This window comes from Mercenaria mercenaria, chromosome 13 (assembly GCF_021730395.1).
Source record: "Mercenaria mercenaria strain notata chromosome 13, MADL_Memer_1, whole genome shotgun sequence".
NCBI lineage: Eukaryota > Metazoa > Mollusca > Bivalvia > Venerida > Veneridae > Mercenaria > Mercenaria mercenaria.
The window spans coordinates 31,324,025-31,349,590 of record NC_069373.1 but is presented as its reverse complement, the minus strand read 5'-3'; the positions used below and the strand labels follow the sequence as shown (position 1 = coordinate 31,349,590).

The 25,566-nt window shown below is 36.4% G+C and overlaps 1 protein-coding gene across 2 annotated transcripts in view; it reads right to left on the bottom strand.

The window, feature by feature from the left end:
• LOC128547869 (uncharacterized) overlaps positions 1 to 25,160 on the bottom strand; it is a 46,478-nt gene extending 21,318 nt beyond the window's left edge. For both annotated transcript variants that reach the window (XM_053521436.1, XM_053521437.1), the window contains exons 1-4: positions 25,042 to 25,160; positions 16,932 to 17,014; positions 10,541 to 10,776; positions 1,203 to 1,332 (exon numbers count right to left, since the gene is read on the bottom strand). In XM_053521436.1, the coding sequence (XP_053377411.1) occupies positions 1,203 to 1,332; positions 10,541 to 10,776; positions 16,932 to 16,983 (418 nt within the window). In that variant the 5' untranslated portion in view covers positions 16,984 to 17,014; positions 25,042 to 25,160. The remainder of the gene's footprint in view (positions 1 to 1,202; positions 1,333 to 10,540; positions 10,777 to 16,931; positions 17,015 to 25,041) is intronic.
• Positions 25,161 to 25,566: the final 406 nt, after the last annotated feature.

Genomic DNA, 25,566 nt, shown 5'->3' with positions numbered 1-25,566 from the left:
TGAGACGAAGTTGTTTAAAAGTTTTTCTATTTGTTGCAGTAGCTGCCCCTAAAAGGGGCCAAGTCCCCATTTAAACAAATTGAGATGACCTTACAATAATGCTACATACATGTACCAACACTGATGCAGATCCAACAAACGGTTCACAAGAAGAAATTTAAAGATTTTTGTATTTTAAGTCATAGCAGTGCCTTGAACAAACTATGCACCCCTATTTTAACAAAATTGGAAGAGAAATGGAAGGTTACAATGATTTTACAGACAAAGACTGATGAAGATCCATCAAGAGGTGCATAAAAAGAAGTCAGTTAAAGGTTTTCTTTATTTTAAGCACAAGTAGCTGTGCCTGCTTATGTGAAAATTTAGGAGGACATTATAACGATGCTACAGCTAATGAAGATCTATCAGGTGGTTCAGGAGGTTAAGTGCTATAAAGATTTTTTCTATTTTTAGCTCTAGAGGCCTCTAAAAGGGGCAGAGTGTCCTTATTTGAACAAAATTGGGAGACAACCTTACAATGATGCTACAGGCCAAGACTGATGAAGATCCATCAGGCAGCTCATGGGAAGAAGTCGTTTAAAGGTATTTCTTTTTTAGCTCTAGCTCTAAATGATGCTACAGATCAAATTTGATAAAGATCTATCAAGTGGTTTTTGTCACTTAAATGTTGTTTTTTTTTAATTTTATAGCACTAATGGTCCCCCCAAAAGGTGTCTACAAGACCATTTTCTTTTATCAAGAGGTCAATGTCTTGCTCTTGACACAGTGCTTCTGTATTTGTGCCATGTATTATTAACCTTTAGCTTGCTAAATGATCTCTAAAATGAACTGGTCTATCATTCAATTTGGACAATACCATTTATTATTCGGAGGGGTGTTCACTGAATATTTACTAAGTATCTTGATCTGCACTTGTCACAAAAGCAAAACCACTACTAGTATGCCAACTTATGACCCCCAAATAAGACCTTGACCTTTAAATACATCCCAGGTCTTTGAATGCCACACATGGTCTAGATATGTTTAACATCTGTTCTGAGTTATTTGAAAATTGGTCCTTACATTAATAATGTAACACAGCAGACATGGAAATGAAAACAACTAAGACAGACAGAACTGAGCAACCATAAAATCCCAGAAACCAGTTGGAGAACAGAAATAGTGCAAAAAACATGACAAATATAACTTTAATATAATCATACCATTATCTTTAGCAGAGACTTTCAGCTTTATTGAATCTGATGATGAACCCCCAGAGTTCTTAAACACAATAACTAGTGTACTGAATGATGTACAGTAATCAGACCACTGCGATTTACTACATCCATAGGTCTGAAAAAGAAAAATACTATGTTTAGTCAATATTAAAAAAGCATATTCTTGAATATTGCCTGTACCAAGTGTTCAACTAGTTTAAGAACATATCTACGACTTGAACAGAACATCTCTTAAAAAATTATCACATCAAAATTTATCAAAGCTCAAGCAGCTATTTTGTTTGGCAGACTTAGACCAAAACATTCTCCAGTTACTGATAAGAAACTTTTTACTCTTGAAATCACGCTGATTCCAAAAAGGAAAGGGGCCATCTGATGACATTGGAAAGTAAGACAAGAGCTGTCCGTAAGACAGCCAATGCTTGACTATTCAAATTATTGTCTCAGAAGCAGGAATATTACCCTAAATGTTAAAATATCTAGAGTTTAAATTCAGTATCTGCTTTTAGTTTTGCAGATAGTAACTTGCATGCAAAACTTTAACCAGAAGTTTTTAGGTTCAAAAGAGAACATAATTTAGCAAAAGACATGCCAGAGTTGTGGGACTTGATGCTATGACATAGTTTTATAAACCTGAAGAAAGATTTGAAGTTTCAATTCAATATTTTCATTAGTTTTTGAGATAGTGATTTGTATGCAAAACTTTAACCACAATTTTCTAAGCAAAAAGGGGGCATAATTTGGCCAAAATACATGTCAGAGTTATGGGACTTGACCCACTGAGGTTGGTAATTGACCTACTACAACTGAAAAAGAAAAATTAAGTTTCAAAGCTATATGTCTTTAAATGATGGCTATATGTACTTGCATGCAAAACTTTAATAATAATAATAACAATAATAATCATAATAATAATCATAATAATAATAATAAATTCTTTATTTAAAGAGGGTAAAACTCATTAAGTTTCATACATAACATACAAATCTTGAGGCCCTCTAACAAACACAAAACCCAAGGTGTGACGCCAACACTGACACCATGGTGAGTAAAATAGCTTGGACTATTCTTCGAACAGTCGAGCTAAAAAGTATACTATGTGGTTTGGGGAGCAGGTGCAAGGTACTACAAAACATCATCACAAGATAAAAGAAACTGATACAGCTAATTAAGAAGCCCGTGATCTTTTGACATTGTTTCTGCAGTTTGTTGTCATCCTTTAGGTTCAATAAAAGCTAATTTGAGGTTTTTCTATTGTTTTTGCTGTGACAGCCTCTAAATGTGTAACAATATGGTCTACAGATCACAACTGGTTGAGCTACACCATGCAGTTGTAAAACATCTTCTTATTACGAGATCTGTTTAAAGATTTTTTGCATTTTTAGCACCGACAGTCCCTAATGATGACCAAACAGAACCATCTGAACAAAAATGAAAGAGGTTTGTACCCTTAAAGATGCTACATGCCAAGTTTGGTGAATACTGACCCATCAAGCAGTTCAACTGTTCATGTGAAGTTTTTCTTTCTATTTGTAGCTCTGGTGGCCCCTACAAGGGACCAGGTTGAACCATTTGTACAAATCTGAGAGAGGTTCACCAAACATGTATTATACTGCACAAGTGGTTAATATAAGACTTTGTTTTCAGGTTTTTCTGTTTTTAGCTTTGGTGGCTCCTATAAGGTGACAATTGCAAACTGTCAGACAGAGGACTGACTATACATCACAGTGTATATGCATATAGGATCCCTGTCTGTGGAAAATGAGAAAACGGATCCCTCTCTGCTCGCGCACAGGACACTCTTTGTGGTAAACAATGAACTCCAACGTCAATGAGCTCGGAAAATCAAAATTTTTGTCCTGAACACATTTTTGTGCATAAAAAACATATGAATCACGGAATGACGTAGCTATATACCATTGCTTTTTTATCGTTACATTTGTTTTATCAGTTGACACAAGTCCAAACGAAGATGGAATGTAGACGGAGGGTACTGGCTTGGATGAACATCGTGCGATGTTTATGAAACTTAAATACGACTTTTCTTGAATATAGCAAATATCTAGTACCTTAGATGGGAAGCCGTTGATCCCATCTTACTTGTAAATACACTTTATGTGGTTATTTTCATCATGTTTCCTTAAAAACGCCCTACTTTTGATTTCGTTAATGCACGGGACCCCTCTCAGTCGAGGCAATTTTGCCTCACAGGATCCCTCTTGACTCTCTGCACCCGGCACGGGAACCCTCTTTGACAAAATTTTCTATCGGCAAAGGCACCCTCAACTTCGTTCTTATAATTTTGAGATGGCATTCTTATTGAAAACAACATCTGTTTCTAAGAGAAACAAGAGCCATGTTGGACATGGCTAATCCCCCCACCGGGCATATTATAATTGAAGGCTAAAGTTCCTGGCAAGTTAATGTCTGAAAGTATTAATTTTGGGGAAAGCTTTGAAGAACCGTTTAGTTGTGGTCCGCATCAGGGGTTTTAAAGATGTGGAAGAAAGAATAAGTCAGTGGTGAGGTGGTTTACTGCTAAATTTTATTAATTTTCATGAACAGTATAGCTATGATGTTTTTCTATATGGCTACTGTAAAAAGAAGGAATGGAAAAATAACAAGGTAATTAATTAAATAACGGTCAATTATAAAAATGTTACAATATAAGTTATTTATAGTAACAACTAAGGGAAGTTAATCTTAAAAAAAAAAAAATTTAAAAAATTGTAAGTCCACACAAAAATTTTTACCAGGTAGAGACTGGTCAAAATACACCTCAAAATTAGATGTAGCATGCATGTTGTACTACAGAAAAGTGGTCTTGACTTTTCCCTACGACTAGTAATGAAAAAGTTGCAATAAAAGCTATTTAAAGTAACAACAAAGCGAAGTAATTCTAAAGAAGGGAACTGCGCATGACACTTTGTCTCATGATGGTGTATAATTGTGCCAAGTTACATCAAAATCCCTCCATGCATGAAGAAGAAATGCTTCCGACAAAGTCATTCTTGTATCTGACCTTTGGCCTCTGTGACCTTGACCTTAGACCTAGGGACCTGGATCTTGCGCATGACACTCCGCCTTGTGGTGGTGAACATTTGTGCCAAGTTATATCAAAATCCCTCTAATCATGAAGAAGAAATGCTCCGGACAAGGTTTTCATTCTTGTATCCTTTGACCTCTAAGTGTGACCTTGACCTTGGACCTAGGGACCTGGTTCTTGCGCATGACACTCCGCCTCGTGGTGGTGAACATTTGTGCCAAGACATATCAAAATCCCTCCATGCATGAAGAAGATATGCTCCGGACAAATTTTTTTAAGAAAATATGCTAAAGGGGAATAACTTAAAAAATAGGCAAGGTAAGTTATTGTTCTTGCACAATGCACTTCCTCCCAATGTGTTCTATCAGTGTATGAAGTTTGAAGAAAATCCCTCCCGTACTTTTGGAGTTATGCTCCGGACAAATTTTTTTAAGAAAATATGATAAAGGGGAATAACTCAAAAAATAGGCAAGGTAGAGTTATTGTTCTTGCACACTGCACTTCTTCCCAATGTGTTCTATCAGTGTATGAAGTTTGAAGAAAATCCCTCCAGTACTTTTGTAGTTATGCTCCAGACAAAGATCGTTGCGGACGGATGGACGTACGGATGCAGGCACAGACGGAGAGCATTTCTAATATCCCCTTCGCCTTCGGCGGGGGGATAAATAAACCATGGTGTTTTTACTTCCCTTAATATGCTTTTAAACTGAATTCACATAACATGCATATTTAAATTTTATTATCACATAGTGATACGCAAGTAACTTTTAAATTTACGTAAATTTGTATAATTTGATTTGATACAAAGAGGGGCCATTCATGCACAGTTTGTCTGAAAAGGGGGCATTCAGCAAAACATCTGTATCATAACAAACCCTCTATAAGCCCGGGCACATAAGCCTGTACCGGAAACATCAATATTTTTCCATATACTGACGCCTGACTATCATATCGGATGCGATTAGTGTCGTGGCATTATTTTTTTATTTAGTTCAGTATTGTCAATCTTATTCAGACTATTGAACAAATTTATAGTAGTTAAGTTACAATGTAATTATGCGTATGTAATAAAAAGGTTATCACCTTTGCATCGGTAAATATGCACTCATTCTTTAGCGGAAGAATATTGCCTTCCTAAAGTCGTGCAATCTATTTCAACTGCAAAACTCGTGCATAGCTAATAACCTATAATTATTGTGGTGCTTTTAAATACGAACATTATCTCACATCTCTAACACTGAAGTTGATTGAGAGGGCGACGATGCCAACAGAAAATTAATTGTGTCCGAGAGGGTTCCCATGCCGTATGCAGAGAATCAAGAGGGATCCTGTGAGGCAAAATTGAGCCAACAGAGAGGGATCCAGTGCATTAACGAAATCGAAAGTAAAGCGTTTTTAAGGAAATATGATGAAAATAACTACATATTGTGTATTTACAAATAAGATGGGATCAACAGCTTCACATCTAAGGTATTAGATACTTGCTATATTCAAGGATTTAAGTTTCATAAACATTGCACAATGTTCATCCAAGCCAGTGTACTTCGTGCCACATTCTATCTTCGTTTGGACTTGTGTCAACTGATACTAGGTCGCTCACCTGAGAAACACACCATAATACACCATAACAGTGTAAACATAGACCTAGTGATTGCATGGAAAAAAATATTCTGACCAAGTATCATTAAAATTGGAGCAAACACAACTATTTTTTTTTATTTGACCTAGTGACCTAGTTTTTGACCCCAGATGACCCATATTCGAACTTGACCTAGATTTTATCAAGACAATCATTCTGACCAAATTTCATGAAGATCAATTGAAAAATACAGCCTCTACCACATACACAAGGTCTTCCTTTGATTTGACCTAGTGACCTAGTTTTTGACCCCAGATGACCCATATTCAAACTTGACCTAGATTTCATCAAGGCAATCATTCTGACCAAATTTCATGAAGATCAATTGAAAAATATAGCCTCTATTGCATACACAAGGTTTTTCTTTGATTTGACCTAGTGACCTAGTTTTTAAACACAGATGACCAATAACCAAACTCAACCTAGATTTTATCAAGGCAATAATTCTGACCAAATTTCATAAAGATCAATTGAAAAATACAGCCTCTATCGCATACACAAGGTTTTTCTTTGATTTGACCTAGTGACCTAATTTTTGACCCAAGAGGACCCATATTCAAATTTGACAAAGATCTTATCAAGGCAATCATTCTGACTGAATTTCATGAAGATCAATTGAAAATATAGCCTCTATTGCATACACAAAGTTTTTCTTTGATTTGACCTAATGACCTACTTTTTGACCCCAGATGACCCATATTCGAAGTTTGCCTAGATTTCATCAAGGCAATCATTCTAACCAAAATTCATGAAGATTAATTGAAAAATACAGCCTCTATCGCATACACAAGGTTTTTCTTTAACTTGACCTAGTGACCTAGTTTTTAACCCCAGATGACCCATTTTCGAACTCATCCTAGATTTCATCAAGGTTATTATTCTGACCAAAATTCATGAAGATTAATTGAAAAATACAGCCTCTATCGCATACACAAGGTTTTTCTTTGATTTGACCTAGTGACCTAGTTTTTGACCCCAGATGACCCATTTTCAAACTTGGCCTAGATTTCATCAAGGTAATCATTCTGACCAAAATTCATGAAGATTAACTGAAAAATACAGCATTGCTCAGGTGAGCTAAAAAGCAATGGTATTTAGCTACGTCATTCCGTGGTTCATGTTTTTTATGCACTAACCTGTGTTCAGGACGAAAATTTTGATTTTCTGAGCTCCCTGACGTTGGAGCTCATTGTTTACCACAAAGAGTGTCCTGTGCGTGAACAGAAAGGGATCCGTTTTCTCATTTTCCACATAGAGGGATCAAATATTCGTACACACCATGCACATGCTACAGATCTGAAATCTGGTGAAGATCTTTCCACACACTGGCCATAGCTTTCATAGATGTAGTGGTTTCAACACCATGATCACGGACAATTCATCACAGTAACGATGGAGAGATATGGCAGAGTGAATGTATTCAGCAAGTTTTTGAATTAGTGTTACCTTACTTTTTCATGTTTAGCCAAGAACAAGAAATGAGACAGGAGTCCACATATGTGCATGTACTCTTCCAGTCACAAACACTTGATCAGTGCAATTCCTTGCCATTAATATAAACACATCTTTACAGTTTGATTACGGACTGCTGTTTTCTGTAAAATTTCGCTTAAAATTGTAGCATTTTGTACAAAATGACCCTGATCACGTTTGCACTAAAGCGTAAGTATGATTCTATCAAAACATTTTAACACAACACAATTCATTTTCCTATTAAACAAAGACGGCTGTAAACTGTGTGTTATTATACAACAATTCACTTTTCTGACATCACAATTATTATGTAATAGTATCAAACAGCAAAGTGGCACACTGGAAAAGAAACCGACGGAAAACAGGCAAATATTTAATCAATGTCGTCAAGGAGGTACTTTAAAATCCTTGGTAACCTGTTAGAAACGAAATAATATATCTCATTTAGTGATTTCTCTTGAATAAAATCATTGTTGTTCAGATGTGTATTATTATATCACACGTGATAAAATTCCTTCACATCTTAACTCCAAACATTGATTTTATTCAGCGACAAATCACTAGATGAGATATATTATTTCTTAAACAACCATTTCCTCGGAATTGATGAATCATTGCAGGTATATACAAGAGATCACAGAGTGATCTTGGCGCCCACCAATGTGCCATTTTTGAGTGTTCCAAATTTCAAGACCTACTGACTAGCTCAAGGTCAAATTTCATTTCCGTACACAACACAAATCTATGCATGTGGTCCAAATTTGAAGCCTGTACCTTCAAAAATGTGAAAGTACTAGGTCAATGTCAAGGTCAAAGTTTGTTTCGGTACACAAAACTATGCATGTGGTCCTAAATTTGAAGCCTGTAGCTACAGAAATGTGAAAGTAGGTCACTAGGTCAATCTTAAGGTCAAAGTTCATTTCAGTACACAAAACTATGCAAGCGGTCCAAATTTGAAGGCTGTAGCTTGAGAAATGTAAAAGTAGGTCACTAGGTCAAAATTATGGTCAAATTTTACTTCAGAATACAAAACTATGCATGTGGTCCAAATTTGAAGCCTGTACCTTAAAAATGTGGAAGTAGGTCACTAGGTCAATCTCAAGATCAAAGGTCATTTCGGTACACAAAACTATGCAAGTGGTCCAAATTTGAAGGCTGTAGCTTGAGAAATGTAAAAGTAGGTCACTAGGTCAAAATCAAGGTCAAATTTTATTTCAGAATACAAAATTATGCATGTGGTCCAAATTTGAAGCCTGTACCTTCAAAAATGTGAAAGTAGGTCACTAGGTCAATGTCAAGGTCAAAGTTTTTTTCGGTACACAAAACTATGCATGTAGTCTAAATTTGAAGGCTGTAGCTTGAGAAATGTGAAAGTAGGTCACAAGGTCAAAATCAATGTCAAATTTCATTTTGAAACACAAAACTATGCATATGGTCCAAATTTGATGCCTGTACCTTCAAAAATGTGAAAGTAGGTCACTAGGTCAAAATAAAGGTCAAAGTTTTTTCCAGTGCACAAAATTATGCATGTGGTCCAAATTTGAAGGCTGTAGCTACAGAAATGTGAAAGTAGGTCACTAGGTCAAAATCAAGGTCAACTCATGTCAAGGTTCATCTTGCCACTCAAAAATATACATGTGGTCCAAGTTTGAATGTTGTAGTTACTGACAAGAACATTTTAAAAGCTTTTCCCTATATAAGTCTATATGAACCATGTGACCCCGGGGCGGGGCCATATTTAACCCTAGGAGGATAATTTGACAAACTTGGTAGAGAACCACTAGATGATGCTACATTACAAGTATCAAAGCCCTAGGCTTTGTGGTTTGGACAAGAAGATTTTCAAAGTTTTTCCCTATATAAGTCTATGTAAACCATATGACTCCCAGGGCAGGGCCATATTTGACCCTAGGGGTATAATTTGAACAATCTTAGTTGAAGACCACTAGATGATGTCACATACAAAACACAAAGCCCTAGGCCCTGTGGTTTTGGACAAGAGGTTATTCCAAGTTTTTCCCTATATAAGTCTATATAAACCATGTGACCCCCAGGGCGGGGCCATATTTGACCCCAGAGAAATAATTTGAATCATCTTGGTAGAGGAACACTAGATGATGCTTCATACCAAATATCAAAGCCCTAGGCTCTGTGGTTTTGGACAAGAAGGTTTTCAAAGTTTTTCCCTATATAAATCTATATAAATTATAGAAATAAACAAAGGGCCATAACTCACTCATAAATTGTTGAACCAGTCTGATTTTCAGGGGGACACAACTAGGGTACCAATACATCATTCTGACAAAGTTTGGTCAAAATCCCCCCAGTAGTTTCTGAGGAGATGCGATAACGAGAAATTGTTAACGGACGGACGGACGGACGGACGGACGGACGGACGGAATGACGGACGGACGGACCACGGACGCAGAGTGATTTTAATAGCCCACCATCTGATGATGGTGGGCTAAAAATATTACTGACCAAAAACAATTCCAATGCATGGGTGGTAGATACAACACATTGTGTGTCCGATAACATCACTTTGACATAAGACAGTAGTAGAAACTAATGTGCAGCAATAACTGGTGTTATTGAGTAAAATCCAAAACAAAACCCCACTGGCCAGGTACACAACTTCCTAATATGCTGAATAACCATCCTATAATGTTTGCAGATCTTAGGTCAAATTCTTTTCGAGATATGAATGATACAATGTTGGGCAGATGGACAGACAGACAGATGGACAAAAGCAAATCTAAATGCCCCCTTCCCCAGCCTCCATCTCAGGCAAGACGCCATCATGGATTTATTTGGATTTAACGTCACACTGACACATGATAGGTCATATGGCGACTTTCCAGCTTTAATGGTGGAGGAAGACCCCAGGTGCCCCTCCATGCATTATTTCATCACGAGCGGGCACCTGGGTAGAACCACCAACCTTCCGTAAGCCAACTGGATGGCTTCCTCACATGAAGAATCCAACGCCCCGAGTGAGGCTCGAACCCACATCGATGAGGGGCAAGTGATTTGAAGTCAGCGACCTTAACCACTTGGCCATGGAGGCCCCGCCATCATGGATACCTGATCATCAACATGCACTGAAACTCACCCTGAACCTTAACTAAAGGTGATCTCAATAAAGAAATATGTAAAAGAACTTACCTCATCAGCAATAAATGAGACATAGGAGCCTTCGTGATACTCTAGCTTGATATCACAGTCATCCACATCAAACTTTTCTGCAGAAGAACAAATCTCGTCGGTGATGTCACGAAGATTTACAGTATATCTGCATTCTGATATACTTGCTCCGTAGTAGTTTAGATACAAAGACTCATCATCATCTAGAGTGTATGTGCCACCACAGTTTGATGATGAAACTGTTACCGTTTTTGATTCTGTAAAATACAGCAGTATTATCCATAACAAGAGATCACAGAGTGATCTTGGCGCCCACCAATGTGCCATTTTTTAGTGTTCCAAATTTCAAGACTTAATGACTAGCTCAAGGTCAAATTTCATTTCCGTACACAAAACTGTGCATGTGGTCCGAATTCAAAAGCTGTAGCTTGAGAAATGTGAAAGTAGGTCACTAGATCAATCTTAAGGACAAAGTTCTTTGTACACAAAACTATGCATGTGCATCAAGTTTGAAGGCCGTAGTTTGAGAAATCTGAAACTAAGTCACTAGGTCAATCTTAAGGTCAAAGTTTTTTTTGGTGCACAAAACTATGCAAGTGGTCCAAATTTGAAGCCTGTAGCTACAGAAATGTGAAAGTAGGTCACTTGGTCAATCTTAAGGTCAAAGTTCATTATGGTATACAAAACTATGCAAATGGTCCAAATTTCAAGGCTGTAGCTTGAGAAATGTGAAAGTAGGTCACTAGGTCAAAATCAAGGTCAAATTTTATTTCGGAATACAAAACTATGCATGTGGTCCAAATTTGAAGCCTGTACCTCCAAAAATGTGAAAGTAGGTCACTAGGTCAATGTAAAGGTCAAACTTTGTTTCGGTACACAAAACCATGCATGTGGTCCAAATTTGAAGGCTGTCGCTTGAGAAATGTGAAAGTAGGTCACTAGGTCAAAATCAAGGTCAAATTTTATTTCAGAATACAGAACTATGCATGTGGTCCAAATTTGAAGCCTGTACCTTCAAAATGTGAAAGTAGGTCACTAGGCCAATGTAAAGGTCAAAGTTTGTTTCTGTACATAAAACCATGCATGTGCTCCAAATTTGAAGGCTGTAGCTTGAGAAATGTGAAAGTAGGTCACTGGGTCAAAATCAAGGTCAAATTTCATTTCGGAACACGAAACTATGCATGTGGTCCAAATTTGAAGCCTGTACCTTCAAAAATGTGAAAGTAGGTCACTAGGTCAATATCAAGGTCAAAGTTTTTTTCAGTGCAAAAAACTATGCATGTGGTCCAAATTTGAAGGTTGTAGCTACAGAAATGTGAAAGTAGGTCACTGGGTCAAAATCAAGGTCAACTCATGTCAAGGTTCATCTTGCCACTCAAAACCATACATGTCCAAATTTGAATGTTGTAGGTTATTGACAAGAAGTTTTTAAAAGCTTCTATATGAACAATGTGACCCCCAGTGCGGGGCCATATTTGACCCTAGGGGGATAATTTTAACAAACTTGGTAGAGAACCACTAGATGATGCTACATGACAAATATCAAAACCATCGGCTTTGTAGTTTGGACAAGAAGATTTTCAAAGTTTTTCCCTATATAAGTCTATGTAAACCATGTGACCCCCGGGGCGGGGCCATATTTGACCCTAGGGGGATAATTTGAATAATCTTAGTAGAAGACCACTAGATGATGTCACATACAAAATATCAAAGCACTAGGCCCTGTGGTTTTGGACAAGAGGTTTTTCAAAGTTTTTCCCTATATAAGTCTATATAAACCATGTGACCCCCGGGGCGGGCCATATTAGACCCAAGGGAAATAATTTGAATCATCTTGGTAGAGGACCACTAGATGATGCTTCATACCAAATATCAAAGCCCTAGGCTCTGTGGTTTTGGACAAGAAGATTTTCCAAGTTTTTCCCTATATAAATCTATGTAAATTATAGAAATAAACAAAGGGCCATAACTTACTAAAAAATTGTTGAACCTGTCTGATTTTCAGGGGGACACAACTAGGGTACCAATACATCATTCTGACAAAGTTTGGTCAAAATCCCCCTGGTAGTTTCTGAGGAGATGCGATAACGAGAAATTGTTAACGGAAGGACGGACGGACGGAAGGACGACGGACCACGGATGCAGAGTGATTTGAATAGCCCAACATCTGATGATGGTGGGCTAACAAGAGTTGTCACAGGAGACAGTGCGCTTGGCTAATTCGATGCTGGATAGTGAAACTGGGCACATCTGAGGAAGCTGTAGATGTCACTGGAGTGTTAAATGACTCAAATGTGGATGAAATTCTAAGGGAAAAGGGGATATAATATTACTGATTTACTGAACTTGTGTCATATGATGAGGTTGATGAACTGGAAAAATTAATTTAAATTTTAATCAAATTAAAGATATAGTGAAAGTGCACAACAATTAACCTGAAATTCAAAGTAAAAAGGGGGCATAATTCATAAAAGATACTGGTGTAAGAGTAATGACCCTTATATCATATGATGTGGGTGATGATGTGGTACAACTATTCTAAGTTTGAATCAAATCCTTTGGTTATAACAGAGATAAAGTGAAAGTGCATTAAAACTTTAACCTGAAATTTAAAGCAAAATGGGGGATAATTAAAAAAAATATCGGTGCAAGAGTTATTGTCCTTGTGTCATATGATGTGGATGAAGATGTGGTACAACTGTTTAAAGTTTGAATCAAATCTGTTTTGGCCCACCCGCTTACATGTGTAGCTCAACAGGGAGAGCGCAGTTTTCTGGATCGCGGGGTTGCGAGTTCGAGCCCTGGGCAAGGCATATGTCCTCTGTGACGATTTGATAAAAGACATTGTATCTTAAATCACTTGTCCTCCACCGCTAATACATGTGGAGAAGTTGGCAGTTACTTATGGAGAACAAGTTTGTACTGGTACGGAATCCAGAAACACTTACATAACTGAAATACTGTTGAAAAATTGCATTAAACCCAAAACAAACAAACAAATCTGTTTGGAAATAATAGATAGAGTGAAAGTGCATAAAAACTTTAACCTGAAATTTAAAGTACTCATAAAATACAGATGTCACAGTTATGGCCCTTTTGTCAAATGATGTAGGTGATGATGATGAAAAATTATTTTAAGTTTGAATCGAATCCGTTCTGAAATAACTGAGATATAGTGAAAATGCATCAAAATTAACATAAAATTCTAAGTAAACGGGGGCATAATTCATGAAAAATTGGTGCCAGAGTTATGGACCTTAAGTCATATGATGCGGGTGATGATGTGGAACAACTATTTTAAGTTTGAATCAAATCAATTTAGAAATAACTTAGATAAAGTGAAAGTGCACCAAAACTTTAACCTGAAATTCTAAAGAGGGGGATCATTCATGAAATATTTGTGCCAGTGTTATGACCCTTGTGCCACATGATGTGGGTGACGATGAGGAATATTTATTTTAAGTTTGAAGCAAATCCATCAAGTAATAACAAAGATAAAGAGTATCAAAACTTTAACCAAGGTGCAGACACAGAAGGATGCCGATGCCAGGTCAAGTAGGATAGCTCTCCATACTTCGTATAGTCGAGCTAAAAAGGGGCAGTGTAATAAACAGAAAATGTTCAGAGAAATAACATGACTGTGTACTTCATAGGAATGAAATAAATTTTTCCTTCACTGCACAAAAGCAGTTCCATCAGCTTTAAAGGCAAACATATATAACAACCTGTTTAAGGTTATCCCTTTACTCAATTCATTTTTCCCTGAAAAGCTGTGAAATATAAACAACAAAATAAATATAAACATGAGGGACATGATGGCCAAGAACACTGAAAGGAGAATTTAATTTTACTTTTGTGTAAAGGTTCCAAGAGGAGAATTCTGGGATGCTAAATCCAGAATAAAATCTCAGCTTCTCTTACTGAATTACATTCCTACAAAGTTTTCATGACTCGGAGTCAAATGAGCCGCATCATGAGAAAACCAACATAGTGCGTTTGCGACCAGCATGGATCCAGACCAGCCTGCGCATTCACACAGTCTGGTCATGATCCATGCTGTTCACTAACAGTTTCTCTAATTGCAATAGGCTTTGAAAGCAAACAGCATGGATCCTGACCTGACTGTGCGGATGCGCAGGCTGGTCTGGATCCATGCTGGTTGCAAACGAACTATGTTGGTTTTCTCACGGCAATGTTGTTTTGATGTTAATTCCATCTGCTGGGATTTCTGTAATTATTTAAAGAAGTTAAAGAATTTTCAAAATTTACTTAAAAATGAGGAAGTTATGATCATTTAAATATTTGATGAAAATGGCAGCCATTTCGTTTCCATGGCAACAAAAACAAAGTGGCAGATTTATTAAATTTCGAATTGTATTTACTTATTTCTGTAAAATAATTTCTCTACTTTTTCCAGCTGTGATGAAAGAAATTACCATGTTTTACATCTTACACTAAAGAAACATATAAAACTGATATATTGAAAAGGTTATTTGCTAAATAAAGAATTCAGTAGTGTAAATGACGTCATAAACACACAAAATGGCTGCCTCCATGATCAGTAATTTTCTTACATTTCAAACTGCCATAACTTTTTCAATAGTGGTTCGATTTTAAAAATTCTTTCAGCGTTAAGAAAGGCCTGAGTATGGCTTTCATATTAAATTACTTATTGTCAGACTTTCTTTGTCCTTTAAATACATGAGATTAAAAACATTCCAGTCCTATAATGTGTGGTGACTCTTGGTCAAATTCTTTTTGAGATATGTGAGATACAAACGTGTAGATAGTCTAAACACATTTTCAACTTAGCCAAGTACCATAACTCTGGTCTTACTGAGTGAAATCCTAAACAGAACACCAGCTGCACAACAGTTCTAATGCTGAGTAACATTCCTACACAGTTTGATGACTCTAGGTAAAATATGTTTTGAGATACTAGCAATATAAACTTTTAGTTTTTTTCATTTTGGGGAAAATCCATCATGTGGTAGGTAACCATAAGGGATTGTTTAAAGATATTTTTATTTTTAGCTATAGCAACTCTTATATGCAGTTCAGTTTTGTACAAAGCATGTCAGTTCAACGCAGTGAAAAGTATGTGAAATTTCAATCCATTTCCATTTGTGCTGAGATACCAGCTAACACATAAAAGCTAAACCAAAAATTACAAAGCAAACAAGAGCTGTCCGTAAGACAGCGCGCTCGACTTTTCTCAGTGCTTGTCTCTAAATTAGAGCTTTGCCAGTAAAAATATTTCCAAAAGGGACAAAACTCTGTCAAAACTCAAATCAGAGTTATGGGTATTGTGTCTCCTGGTGTAGACTTTGATAGTAAATAACTATTTTGAGTTTCAAGTCAAAAGCTTTAATAGTAACAGGGATATAATTATTTTGACTTTATCAAAAATTTTAACAAAAAATTCTAAGTTAAAAAGGGGCATAATTCTGTCAAAATTCAAATCAGAGTTATGGGGATTGTTTCTTCTGCTGTAGACTTTGATGGTTATTAAGTATTTTAAGTTTCAATTCAAAAGCTTTGATAGTAACAGAGATATTTGATTTTATCAAACACTATAACCAAAAATTCTAAGTTAAAAGGGGGCATAATTCTGTCAAAATTCAAATCAGAGTTATGGGGGTTGTTTCTCCTGGTGTAGACTTTCATGGTAAATAAGTATTTTAAGTTTCAATCAAATCAAAAGCTTTGATAGTAACAGAGATATTTGACTTTAACAAAAATTTTAACCAAAAATTATAAGTTAAAAAGGGGCATAATTCTGTCAAAATTCAAACCAGAGTTATGGGGATTGTTTCACCTGGTGCAGACTTTGATAGTAAATAAGTATTTTAAGTTTCAAGTCAATAGCTTTGATAGTAACAGAGATATTTGACTTTATAAAAAACTTTAACCAATGACGACGCCAACGTCTGGGAGAGTGCAATAGCTCTACTTTTTCTTCGAAAAGTCGAGCTAAAAATGCTTTGGAACAGGGGATTTTTAGGAACCTTTGCAATGCATTTCAGATGTCACAGTGACCAAGTGCGTGAAGTTTCAATCCATTCCAAAAAGTGGTTACTGGGATATCAGCTTACAGAAAAAACTTAACCAAATTCGGGCACAAACACAGATGCCAACCAAAGGACAAGTGCAAAGAAAGCTTAATAGAGGTCTATGCAAGCTTGCTACAGACCAAATTTTGTAACCACAGATCAAAGGGTTTATGAGAAGAGTTTGTTTAAAAGGTGCTTCAGTTTCAAGTCCTATCTTCCTGAATATGTTAATTTTTATTATTGTTTTTTTTTTTATTAAACTCAAGGATTTGCTTAAGGAAATTCAAGGAATTTCCAACTTTTGTGAAATCACAATCATTAGACCAAAATTCTTTCACCAGACCCTCTTTCAGACTTACCACAAATTGCAGATAAAAGTCCTCCAAACAGCAATACATAGAACTTGTTCATTTTCTGCAGAACTGTGCTGTGCTCTGTAACTCTGAAAAAGAACAAGAAGGTAAATAATAAGACCGAAGATGACCCTAATTCACTCACTGAACTTGAAGTGTGGAGTAGATGCAGCTTTTCCTGCTGTATTTTTGCCCTACCTTTTATTGTCTAGACACACTGCCATGAAAGGTAATAACTGTCTTCAGTAAAAAATCTTTCAGTAGGAAAGAGGGTAGATATAACCCAGGCAAGAAAATAAATTTTTCGTTTCAGTTTCAGTAAGGAACATTGAGCTTTTACTTCAATTTTTTAGCCGCTCTGTTCAAGAGGAAATTGTTATATATTTTATTCTTTCTGGATTTGATACACTTCCATTTGGCCAGAACAGCTCATTAATGACCCCACCCTCAATTACTATCCTCATCAATTTGTCAATGTTTTCAACAATTTCTTTAGAAATTTCGGGCATTCAGCTTTTTTTTCATAAAGGGACTTCTCCAGAGGTTTGTTCACCTCAGGGGTGTGAATATCCCAATATTTTTCACTTATGAACATAAAAATCCACTTGCCAAAAGTCAAAATTCACTTGTCCAGATTTTCAACATTAAAACCTGCATTGAACTGGAAACAATACTTTATTTTGGGCAAGTGTTCTTTGTTGTATAGGTAGAAACAAAAGCAAACATAGTACACTGTGTGTGTATTACTGTGACAAAAAAAGCAACCAACACTTTTGCCTGCATACATGGCTGAAGTGGCATCCTAGAGACTGTGGAAACTTAAACCGAGTCAGTGAAACAAAAAGGCTGTGCCGAAACATTGCCTGTGCGAAAACAGCAGAATTCAGAAAATCAAGACTCTTGAAATGACCCGACTCATTCTGAATCATACTCGTGATCTCTCTGTGCTTTTGATTTTTGTTTTTACCTGACTATGTACTCCCGTCTCTAAAGTTCTAACAATGAAATTTGTCCAAAAGTTTGCGAGAATTGTTTGCACTTCCGGTTTCTATTCGTAGAGTTACCATGTGCAAAATCATGCGAGACCCAGACTAAGAGCCATTCAGAATGCTGTAAAAGATGCTAAATTTAGGCACAAGTGTCTGTTTTTTCCAAAACTGCAGCAATCAAGAGGCACTCGGTAAAACATGGATTTCATAGAGAAGATTATTTTATTACCTCCATAAACTTCAAGCAACAGCATTCCTAGATTATTCTTTCTTTTTGCTCAATTTATACCTGAAAATTTAAATGTATGCTTGTCCAAGGACAAATGGAATGAAACAAGAGCTGTCAGTGGACAGTGCGCTCGACTATTCTCAGTGCTTGATAGTATAATATAAGCAATGAGTAAAACTTAACCATACAATAAGCATATTCTAAGTCGAAAAGGGGCCATAATTAAGTCAAAATGCTTGACAGAGTTGCCTCCTCTTTTTTATAGACTGGGGTCATGATGGTAAACAAGTATGCAAAATATGAAAGCAATATCTCAATGGACTTTGAAAATATTTGGGGTGAACGCAAACTTTAACATTTATTCTAAGTCGAAAAGGAGCCATAATTAAGTCAAAATGCTTGATAGAGTTGCCTCCTCCTTTTTACAGACTGGGATCATGATGGTAAACAAGTATGCAAAATATGAAAGCAATATCTCAATGGACTTTGAAAATATTTGGGATGGTACACAAACTTTAACATTTATTCTAAGTCGAAAAGGGGCCATAATTCAGTCAAAATGCTTGATAGAGTTGCCTCCTCCTTTTTACAGACTGGGGTCATGATGGTTAACAAGTATGCAGAATATGAAAGCAATATATCAATGGACTTTGAATAATATGTGGGGTGGTACGCAAACTTTAACATTTGTGTGATGCTCATGCTCACGCCAACGCCGGGGCGAGTAGGATAACTCCCCTATTCTTCGAACAGTCGAGCTAAAAATGCACTTATCTACCGGAAAAAAGTCCCAAATTGGACAAGTCAGACATAGGAATTCCACATCCCTGCACCTTGTTGTTATTCTCATCGCTACTACTAGCCGGCGCAAATGGAAGCAAAACTTGGCCTTCCAAAGACTTCAATTTTTTCTTAGGTGGTATTAAAAAAAAAAACTATTTGGACACTTCACGAAAACGAGTTATTTTGCCTGGTAATCATTATCACAGGACGCTCCATGGAGATAAAAGCGAAATTTAAGCACCTTATAAACATCATACGATAAGCAAGTAAGTTCGCACTGGAGTGAAAAGTCGCAATTTGGGCGAAAGATCCACGGCCGTGCGAATGCGACTTTTAATCGCATCTGAGTAAGTTTTATGCAATTTTCGCCAAAATAATGGGAGAATATCGCGAAATCACGCCCAAAAGTAATCACTAAATCTCTTTAACTGTTATTAATATAATCAACTTATCTTACAAAGACGGCAGAGTTTCTTCAGGCTAATGTAATTGGGGAAGGCTTCAACATTCAACCAATGAAAATGTTCTTTGTCATTCTTTTCCTTATTAATTCGATAAATAACATATATTAACAAGACCTGTCGGAGGACAGCAGTGCTAGCATATTCAACAGCCTTGTCAACTGAATGAATATAAAAGTCAATATTTTGAACAAACATACCTGGACTTTTTTACATTACGCACGTGCACTATGCCCTTGCTTAGTTGCTAGTTAATGGCCAGTTAGTGGCATCTGAATAGATGAACTACTAGGGTCACAGATTTCTGGCCTGGTTTCTAGTAAGGTTTCAGTACAGGGTTCTTATAGCTTAGAGATCCAGAACAGCATATAAAAGTTTTATTAAAACATCTCTGAAGGTGAATAAACTGGAACCTGTTCAGCCCACAGACACTTGGGGGTCAGCACACCTCCCCCTCCTAGGCCGCCCCTGACAACCCTCAGTCAATACATTTTCGTTTTTTTCGGGTTTGCTACGCCGCACTATGGGCGATCTTTTTTTAAATGATTTTTTTATCTTGAGAATATATTCACAGTGTATAGACTCTCTGTACGTCCAAACGGAAGTCGCCAATAACTAGGCGTTCACTTTCGTTTTTCAAAGTTTTGGAAGCTGTCAGTAGTGAGTATTTTTATGTTTTTCTTTGGCTATTTGAAATAAATATTCCTGTTGTATATATTTTTCAATGTACGATAAATGTCTCTGCAACAAACTGCCATTAAATAGACATTAACGCATGAAATTAACCCAAAACCCAGCAGGTCAAAGCAAAAGAGATGCATTCAGGCTAAAAATGCCCATTATTTTGGAACTGCGAGTGAAAAACATGTCAGAACCGCTTCTGAATGTTAAATTATAAATCCATGCAAATGAGTTTATACCTACAAATATGAATGTACAATCCTGAATAGTTTAAATATTGTTTAATTCAACATGCATCTGAATTATGCACTGACCGCCTAGTCGCAAAACTTTATATAAAACTGTTCCACTATTCGCCAAAACACTGTACGCCTATTCAATAAAGAAATGACGACGTGTTTGGGCTTGTAGGCTCTATACACTGTACTTATTGAATTTATAAAGTTTTGTATTGTAGTTTACTTGCAACAGTGAAACAGTATTTATTGGTCTGTTTCACCAACGATGTCCTTGTCTTGGACAAGAAATAGAATCTGTGTACGCGTTTCCTTTAACATACAAGAAAAATATATATTTATTCCGCTCAGCTTGACAGGACACTTTGTTTTGTTTTTTTCTTTGTATTTTCAGCTCGACTATTCGGGGGATAGCGGTGCTATTCTACTCGCCCCGGTTTTGGTTAAAGTTAAGTTTTTCAGTCACAGTTTTTTCTGTCACATCTTTTTTTTGTTTTACTTTTGCTTATACCTTACTGTAACTTCACATAAACATTGTGCAAACAAAGCCTTTTTATGCATGGACTGCCCATTATACCCAAGGTGAAGGTCACTCAAGGTGTTGTTCTTGAAATTATTTTTCGAGTTTAAGCTCCGCCAACAGACAAACGCGCTGTCTACATGAAAACTTTGCACAATCAAAGTGTCCAAAACGAGTCTGCGCATCTATCTTCCAAGACGGTGGTGGTTAGTTATACCTGTAGAACAACTGATGTAAACATTAGGAGCCAGGTCATTTTCATTTTGATTTGTAGCGATTACTGCAATAATTATTAATGCAAAAGAAAAATAACTGGATATTAGCTTCAATCTGCTTGATTTTGACTGATATCAGCGCTGATTTGGAGCCGGATAATATAACCAGAAATTACCGTTAACAGCGCAGACGGCAGCTGTTTCTTCTGTGAATGATGATAAAGTTCCTGAGGTAAAGTCCCAACAAGTCTCTTGAGATGCCAGAATGGATCAAACACTGAGTTGTGCCACATAACAATTATATGAATGATGCGTTAGTGATTTATGTGTAAAGAATCTAGTCATTATTACAAAAAATCATTTCAAACACTATGCAGGTTAGAGTTTATTAGTTCGCATTTACCAAATTGAATAAGTCGTGCGGCTGTGCTGCGCTAGACTAAATTAATTTGATAATTACTTACGAATAAACACTAACCTTTACGAAAAGTGGATTCGAAACTGCAACGAAAGAAATTTATAACTTTTATTACTTTTTAACTGTTGGTTATCATAAAACAAAGTCAAATTATTGAAATATATGAATGAAAAGAAGTTTTGAATAGGTGTACAGTTTTTCGACTAAGCGTTCAGTCCGGATTTTAGAAATTGTGATTAGTGGGCCAGTAATGTATCGACTAGTGGGACAGTGTAATCGGCATATATGTCTCAGAAAAAGACGTTTTCGTTAAAACGCATTCGTTATCATAAAGCCATGCTAGTATTTATCCATGCGTAAGATATTTATCTATGAAGTAGCAAAGGTTTCAATTCTTTGCAAAAGCTCAAGATACATGTATTTCAAAGAATTGATAGTTTCATTACAGAATCGAACAAATACTCACATGTGATTTGACTTGAAATGAAGTATACAAATGTATTAAGAGTTTTAATAGGGGTGTTTGGTATCTACGTAAACAGTAGCTCTTAAACAATACGCAGTGTGCAACATTAACTTTTTAACACCGTAGCCAATGGGGCTACGGACTTCCACTTTTTTGTAGCCCAACAGAATTTTTCGTAGCCCCACCAATTTTCGCACAAGAATGAACAGGACTTTCATTCTAATAATGTTTTATCTAATTTCTTTCAATATACTGTAGGTTGGTGAATATATTTCGAATATTGGATATATTGTATGAGTTTTTCAGAATTGATTTAGAAATCTGAAAGTTTTCACAAAAGTGTGCAGAAAGTCAAAGACACAGAGTCATGAAACGAGATCAAAACAGCTTTGTAGACAAGAAATAGCTTGGTTAAAATATATAATGGATTTAATTTTTTATACAGTAGACTGACCAGAGGTCTCGCTAGGCCTATTTTTTTTTTTTTGAGAAGTCAATTCTCCCTCAAACTGATTTAGGGAGAAGTGGGGAGACTTTAGGGAGAAGTGGGAAGACTCCATCAATTTTTTATATTTCTACCTCGGCGCTGCGAAGTAATTCGATGACCATTCATTTTCTTAGTTACATCATTTCCCATACAGTGATTATTGTTTCATTACAAAATTCTGAAAGGAAAAGAATTGTTTTCAGTTGAAGACGGTGCTGAATCTAACCCGCCGTATTTTTGGTGCCATATCGTGTATATGAATTTACCATGGATACCAAATAATTGTGTCTATAATTCCAATTAATCGCATAGTTAATCGACAATTTCTTTAGAAAACAACTCGCACGTGTTGACAGTTAAACGCTAAGTGTCAAAGACGTAACCGTGGCGCTGATTGGCCTATTACAATTGCCTCTGGTGAAACGGATAATTTGATTCGCTTTCACACTTCTCACGAAAATCTCACAAGTACCTAAAGTAGGCGGAGATTAATTTATGCTATCAGCGTGTGTGTATGTGTATTCAACGCACATTATGACATGGTGCAAATTGTCAAAAGATTAGCGAGTGCGCAATCCAAAAAAAATTCAGGCGACTTGAATTCGCTTTTAGGTTAGATTTGAGCGAAGTTTGAAGCTTCAAAGCAACTATTTCGCTCCCACGTTTGCAGTGATCTTTTTGGTAAATTTATTTCTCAAAATTTTTCATAGCCCATCGGGCTACGGTCTGCCGATTTTCTGTCGCCCGAGCCGATTTTTAGTAGCCATTGGCGATCGGGCTACCGTAAATGTCGCACATTGAACAGTGCTCCAGCTAGGATTCAAAAAGGGCAGGGTGCTGAACTGAAAAGGGCACTTCTAGGGGAGTCGGTCCATGGAATTTGGCATAATTTACGCATGGTATTTTGCACACTTTAGGCATGGTATAAGGCATACTTTGTCTTTTGATAGGCTATGGTTGTCATCTCTGATGCACCTATTTATTAACTAAAAATTCTGCTACTTGTAGTTTACTTGGCATTGATTATCAACTTGTAACATTTCTTTGTAATTGCATATTGAATAACAATATCTATGTGTTTAGGCCTATTTTACTTGTTACAATTTCAGTACACATCTTCTCCATGTACTTGATATTTAAAAATTTATAAGTGCAACATACAGAAGATAAAGTTTAAACTTCCACTTAAATAAATGAAATAAGGCTTACTTTATATCTTACAACAGTCTAAAAGCAAGTTTAAATCTTCTAATAGAACGTTTTCTGGGTATCCAACATTTTGTATCCGGGTATGGTTACACTTTTCTAAAAGTTGCCTAATGTCCAGTGTAAACAATATTTTTGAAAAAATATTATGATGCAGAGACAGTTTAACAGCATTTTACAGTATCTGACATTAAAGTGTACCCTGTCATTACATCTTATTAAACTAATTTCAAAGAAATCTTCGTGAAAAATCGGCAATTTCACACAGCAGACGACAACCTACTTTCGATTTTAAAAACTTGTAAAACGATAAAATCAAAATATTTTCTTATCTAAATTTGATTTTGATCAATTTCAATTAATTAGATTTAAATGTCTGTTGTCTTGACTTAAGTTTCAGTTGTGTATGAACGGATATTTACGACTATGTTACCGAAAACGAAAGTACACTTTGACAGGTGGCGCGAAAATAATAATAATTTCAGACTGGTTTGCAAACTGTTTTAACAACAAGGTTCAGTGATTTTAATGCTAGTGGAGCAGTCTAAAATTTCCCGGTCTGCCTCGGGCATGATTGCACAGCAGGCAATTGTTTGCTAATTATGTCAATGCCCCCTGGCATGTATCACTCGATAAAAAGGGGGCAATAATGCAGTTTATTATAATCACTGAGGCAAAAAAGGGAAGTTTAGCTAAAAAGGAAATGAATGGTTGTAAAATGGGCAGGGTGCCTGGCGAGGCAACAGGGCGGAACGAATTTCGGAACGGGCGATGCGCCCTGCTGTAAATAGCTAGCTGGAGCACTGTTGAATACGTAGATTAAAAAATATACTTCCTTTATGTGATATTAACGAAATAAACAATGAAATTCCAAGTCATCCGCGACAGCAAAAATATGTGTTTTGATTTCTGAACGCCTAGTTTTTGGCGACTTCCGGTTGGGCGTACAGAGAGTCTATACAGTGTGATATTGTTTAAAGAAAATGAAAATATTATATTAAAAAAAAAGTAAGTTGTCTCATTGATAGTATATGGGAGATTTTTTAAACATGCTGAAATGGTAACAGAAGTTGTTGTATGATCGAGACATGTGCTCAGTTTGAGTTAAAAGGCGAAAATATATTGGCTGAAGGTTGACATTTATATGCTTCATTAAGTCTGAAAGGGCGGATGGACCGTAATTAAAATTAAATAGATAGATAGCTGAAGGTTGGCAGGGGCGGACTGGGAGGGGGACAGATTCTGACACCCAAGTCACAAAGTGCCGACTGTGGTTCAGCCTTCAGTCTTCAAGTTAGGAAGCTAAGTTGATTGCATTTTTTCATAATTTTTTTTTGACATTTGAAGTGTCGTTACAAGACCTCAGTTGTTTTAACATTTTCTTTTCTTCGGCAAATCATGTTCATTAAAGGTTAATCATCTTACCAATAAATCAATTATCAAATAGATCTAATTTTTTTCTCTTGTTTTCTTACTTCCTTGTTGTAGCATAATAACCGAACTAGCCCGAACATTTTTGGATGGAATAAATTCTACCCTTATCCGGGTTATTCCGGTCACAATAGTTGAACGAGCACGGAAGGTAATGTTTTCTTCTTCTTCTTCTTCTTCTTCTTCTTCTTTTATAGTAATAGCAAAAGTTCAATACTGATATATTATGGCCATGCGTGTGGGGTTAGAGAAAGTAAAAGACTGTCAGCTTTCCTAGGCTACTCAATCCACCTAGTGCTTCCTAACAGTTGTGATAAAAAAGGTGCAAAAACTTAACACCTTAAACCTTATAAATATATATACACATAAATGAAGAAGTTAGTAGATTTAAAACAGGACAAAAGCAAAACGATTTGTACTGGAATTATGCTGTAAACCTCAATGTAGTCAGTGCTGATTTGAAATCGGAGACTGTTAATTTCAACACTGACTACATGAGATGGCAATTTAATTTTTATG